General features: G+C 50.6%; 1 protein-coding gene across 1 annotated transcript; it reads left to right on the top strand.

Moving 5' to 3' along the window:
- Positions 1 to 225: 225 nt before the first annotated feature.
- LOC119355037 lies at positions 226 to 2,517 on the top strand. Its single transcript, XM_037621822.1, has one exon. The coding sequence runs from the start codon at positions 226 to 228 to the stop codon at positions 2,332 to 2,334; it is 2,109 nt and encodes a 702-aa protein (XP_037477719.1). The 3' UTR covers positions 2,335 to 2,517.
- The last annotated feature ends 3,150 nt before the right edge of the window (positions 2,518 to 5,667 follow it).

Raw genomic sequence — 5,667 nt, 5'->3', positions numbered from 1 at the left:
GCATTGGCATAGGCGCATAGCAAGGCTGATCACCATGCATGCAACCTGATGAGACCAATCCGCGCCGTCGACCCGCCATGTCGGTTCAGTGGACGGCTCAGATCCACCGTCGCCCCTCCGTCGTCCCACAGACATATCGAAAAGAACGAGCCGAGCCGCCTCCAGAGCTCACCAGATCGATCGTTCGATCCCCGAAAATCTCTTCCCCCCCAAACCCTAGCAGCCATGGCGACCGAGACGGAGCCCACCGCGGCGCCGCGCCTCCTCCTGGGCCCGCCCCTGATCCGCGCCGCGCGCCCGTCCCCTGACTCCTCCGCCGCCGCCACCGGCGACGCGTCGCACCCGTTCCTCGACCTCCTCGACGCGGCCTTCAACGCGCCGTCGCCGGCGGCGCTCAAGCCGCGGAGGGCGCTCACGGAGAACTGCTCCGCCACGTACGCCAACTCGGGCAACCCCTGCCTCGACCTCTTCTTCCAGGTGGTCCCCGACACGCCCGCGGACCGCGTGCGCCAGCTCCTCGCCGCCGCCTGGGCGCAGGACGCGCCCACGGCGCTCCGCCTCGCCTGCAACCTCCGCGGCGTGCGCGGCACCGGCAAGTCGGACAAGGAGGGCTTCTACGCCGCCGCGCTCTGGATGCACGAGCACCACCCGCGCACGCTCGCCTGCAACGTCGCCGCGCTCGCCGAGTTCGGCTACCTCAAGGACTTCCCCGAGCTGCTGTTCCGCCTCCTCCGCGGCCCCGACGTGCGCGCGCTCGCCAAGGCCGGCGCCGAGGCCGACAAGGCGCGCAGGAAGGCCAAGGGCCTCGCCACGCAGCGGGAGGGCTTGCGGGCTAGGCTCGCCGGCCGCAAGCGCGCCCGCGAGCTGGCACCCGTGCCGCCCAAGGCCACCTTCGGCGACTTCCTCTCCGCCGCGCTCTCCAAGGCCGGCAAGGGCAGCAAGCCCGTGGAGATTGTCCTGGTCCAGGAGCCCGCGGAGGTGCAGAAACCCGAAGCGATGGAGGTGGACCAGAAGAAGACGACGGCGGCGAGTAAGCCGCGGCGGATGTCGAAGAAGGTACGCACGGTTGCCAAGCTCGCCGTGCAGTCGCTGGAGACGTACTACGGCGACCGTGCCTACCGCTTCCTGTTCGACGCCGTCGCCGACTTCTTCGCCGCGCTCCTCACCTCAGACCTCGAGCAGCTGGCCTCCGGCGGTAAAAAGCGGAAGATCGGGCTCGCCGCCAAGTGGTGCCCCACGCCAGGCTCGTCCTTCGACCGCACCACTCTGCTCTGCGAGGCCATCGCCCGCCGCCTCTTCCCGCGCGACTCGGACCCCGAGCTCACCCAGCTCTCGGACGAGCACTACGCGTACCACGCCCTACACCGCCTCCGCCGCAAGGTGCTCGTGCCGCTGCGCAAGGTGCTGGAGCTCCCGGAGGTGTACATGAGCGCGCAGCGGTGGTCGGAGCTGCCCTACACCCGCGTCGCCTCGGTGGCCATGCGGCGCTACAAGTTCCTCTTCAAGAAGCACGACGAGGAGCGCTTCGACAAGTACCTGGAGGACGTGGAGGCTGGCAAGGCCAAGATCGCGGCGGGCGCGCTCCTGCCGCACGAGATCGCCGCGGCCGCCTACCGCGGCCAGGATGACAATGTGTCGGAGCTGCAGTGGCGCCGCATGGTGGACGACCTCCGTTCCAAAGGGTCGCTGCGCAACTGCATCTCGGTCTGCGACGTGTCCGCGAGCATGAGCGGCACCCCGATGGAGGTGTGCATCGCGCTGGGCGTGCTCACCTCGGAGCTCAGCGAGGAGCCGTGGGCCGGCAAGGTGATCACCTTCAGCGAGAACCCGGAGATTCACCTGATCAAGGGCAAGACCCTCCGCCAGAAGATGGACTTCGTGCGGCACATGCACTGGGGCGGGAGCACCAACTTCCAGGGGGTGTTCGACCAGATCCTCCGCACGGCAGTGGAGGTGAGTCTGGCGCCGGAGAAGATGATCAGGACCGTGTTCGTGTACAGCGACATGGAGTTCAATATGGCGTCGGGGAGCGCCTACGCCTACTACTACAGCCGGCGGGAGTCTGTTCCGTGGGAGACTGACTACGAGGTGATCTGCAAGAAGTTCAGGGACGCTGGCTACGGCGACGTGGTGCCCCAGATCATCTTCTGGAACCTGCGCGACTCGAAGTCGACGCCGGTGACGTCGACCCAGCCGGGGGTGGCCATGGTGAGCGGCTTCTCCAAGAACTTCCTCAAGATCTTTCTGAAGAACGACGGCGTGGTGAACCCTGAGGCCATCATGATGGAAGCCATCGCCGGCGAAGAGTACCAGAAGCTCGTCGTCTACGACTAGATCCATGCATTGTCAGTTGTCATCTTCAGCCTAGTTGGTCTGTCGTGCTGTTGGATTAGCTTGTTTTCAGAATTGTGAACAGCTGGCTTGCTGTGCTTGATTAGCTTCTTTTCTGAAATAAAACCAAAATCATGCCTGATTGGAATTGTTTTGATTCATCCAATGTACTGATCGATCATCACTTGGGAGTGCATGAATTTATTGACCGTGCCTTGTGAATTCCGAGCAGCTTTAGCTGCCCATGTTGTTCTTGGTTAGCATAGTCTTTTGTGCATTTGTACCTTATTTACCCTGTTTGCTTTCCAATGTCCTTAGGAATTCTCTTGTTTGCAACTGTATATACTGGCATAGGTAGAGCTGCATGCGTGCACTGAATTGAAGGCCAATTTACAATTTCAAATTCTTATGTTTATGCATGCCAAGAATGCAGAAACTTACTTGAACATATTGCTTTTTGATTTCCCATCATCAGAGAGTATGAAGGAATGATCACTGAATTCCGGACAGCTTAACTGTCATGGGTGTTCGGTTAGCTTATTTTCTGAATGAATTCGGACATGGTAAAAGTTGTCTGAACTGCCGCCTGTTTTATCATGCCACTAATGCGGAAACTTACTCATCGTTCATGTGTGCATTTGGGTTTCTCTGTTTTGTCATGCAGCTTTGGCAAATTCATTCTGTGTAGAAAACAAGTTGCTCTCATCGTGCTGTGCTCCTCCAGTGGCCGGCAGTGTTATTGGAGTGCATGAATGAATTTCTGAATTCCTAACAGCTTACTGTCGTGGCGTTTGATTTTCTGAATCCAGACCAAAACCATGCTTGTAATTTTGCGTGCGCTCTCTCAGTTGTATGCTTGCTCTGTTTGTTAGTCTCCTTTTCAGAATTCAAACCAAAAGTCATGCTTGAGAGTCGCGCAAATGCAACTTTGGCAGATAATGAATGACTTGTATTGTCATCAGTCAGAGAATGAATGAAATAAACGACTGTGAGTGGGCATGGATGTTTTTATTTATTTGTCATGCAACTTTGGCAGTTTAATTTCACCGAAATCCTTTTTGCAAACACACTGTCTAGATGGCCTGTTCATCGATCCTCTATGCATGGTACTGCCAACCTGCCAGTTTATTCCGAAAGCTGAAGCTAGAGTAGTTGCCATCCATAGATTTGAGTAATTTCGAGTGACAGTGGGAGCAGACCGACAAGTTGAAGCCTCGAGACTGGCCCTCCTTCGTGTTCATCGATCGCCCGGTATATATTGGCATGCGGATAACCTGGTGACCCCCCTTCTTGTTGGAAAAAAAATATATGTTTTTTTGCTCAATTTCAGTCGGCTGAAACACTTATTGCGAGATGTAGCTTCGGTCGCCTCTGGCGTACGTTAGCTTCCACACAAGTTTTCTTTTCTCTGTGCTTCTCTTATCAGTTTTTCACTGCCTACAATTGCATCGATTTTCTTTGATTTTTATCTACTTTTTTTCTTCGCTTTTCTTTGGTTTCCTTTCCTTTCTTTCTTTCTTTCTTCGATTTTCACCATTTTTTTTGTTTTTTTAAGTTTGTTTCAAACGACGCCACATTTTTCATATGCATTGTACTTTTTTCGTATACTCAGAAATGTTTTTTATGCATGTTTAACATTTTTCAAATACATTATTGACATTTTTACAACTATAAGTTTTGAGGTCTATTTTTCATTGTATATTTTTGGTATAAAATATAAAACATTTTTTATACATGTTCAACATTTTTATTCAAATACATATTTTTGAACACATGTTAAACATTTTCCAATTACGCGTTGAAACATTTTTTGAATGATATAGTTTGTTTTGGAAAATGTGAACAAATTTTGAAAAAGAGAACACTTTTCAAAATTCCGAAAAATATTTGAAATTTTTGAACAAAATAAACAGGAAAATGAAAAAACAATAAAAAGAAACACAAAAGATGAAAGAAACATGAAAAATGAAACCAGGAAAAGAAAAACCAAAAAACACCAGAAGTAGAAACCGAAAAACACCAGAAGTAGAAACCAGGAAAAAACCCGGTTCAGGAACCTTCCAGAAGGTTCCCAAAACTGGTAGAAATACTCTATAGAAAAAGAAAACTTCGCTAACAATTGGGCCGACCCACTGCATCATTCGCTCGCGCAACCCTGTTGGAACCATCGACACTTCGATGCAGAGAGCGGGGCATAGGGTTTTCCGGTTGCAATGTGACTAGGGGTTAAGAAAAACGATTCGGGAGTAACCGGCTAGGGACGCTTTTGAAAAAACCAGAGTGAGACTTGGGCTAGAGGCGGGCGTCATTCTGCAAAAGGAGCACCAACACATGCTAGGCACGAGATTTCGATCGAACGCCTAACGAGGGCAGGATACAGGGATTCAAAAACATGAACACCATATACACATTATTATTTGGCGCGTGCTAATCGTCACCCGTTAGATTAGGTTGAAGGAAATATGCCCTAGAGGCAATAATAAAGTTATTATTTTATATTTCCTTATATCATGATAAATGTTTATTAGTCATGCTAGAATTGTATTAACCGGAAACTTGATACATGTGTTGAAAAATAGACAAAACACCGTGTCCCTAGTGAGCCTCTACTAGACTAGCTCGTTAATCAAAGATGGTTAAGTTTCCTAACTATAGACATGTGTTGTCATTTGATGAATGTGATCACATCATTAGGAGAATGATGTGATGGAAAAGACCCATCCGTTAGCTTAGCATATTGATTGTTCGGTTTTATTGCTATTGCTTTCTTCATGTCATATACATATTCCTTTGACTACGAGAATATGCAACTCCCGGATACCGGAGAAATACCTTGTGTGCTATCAAACATCACAACGTAATTGGGTGATTATAAAGATGCTCTACAGGTATCTCCAAAGGTGTTTGTTGGGTTGGCATAGATCGAGATTAGGATTTGTCACTCCGAGTATCGGAGAGGTATCTCTGGGCCCTCTCAGTAGTACACATCATGATAAGCCTTGCAAGCAATGTGACTAATGAGTTAGTTACGGGATAATGTATTACGGAATGAGTAAAGAGACTTGCCGGTAACGAGATTGAACTAGGTATGAAGATACCGACGATCAAATCTCGGGCAAGTAACATACCGATGACAAAGGGAATAACGTATGTTGTCATTACGGTACAACCGATAAAGATCTTCGTAGAATATGTAGGAACCAATATGAGCATCCAAGTTCCGCTGTTGGTTATTGACCGGAGAGGTGTATCGGTCATGTCTACATAGTTCTCGAACCCATAGGGTCCGCACGCTTAACGTTCGATGACGATTTTATATTATATGAGTTATGTGAT

This window comes from Triticum dicoccoides, chromosome 1A (assembly GCF_002162155.2).
Source record: "Triticum dicoccoides isolate Atlit2015 ecotype Zavitan chromosome 1A, WEW_v2.0, whole genome shotgun sequence".
In the NCBI taxonomy this organism is placed as follows: Eukaryota; Viridiplantae; Streptophyta; class Magnoliopsida; order Poales; family Poaceae; genus Triticum; species Triticum dicoccoides.
Note: the sequence above shows the minus strand (reverse complement) of the source record. Positions and strands in the feature narration are given on the sequence as shown.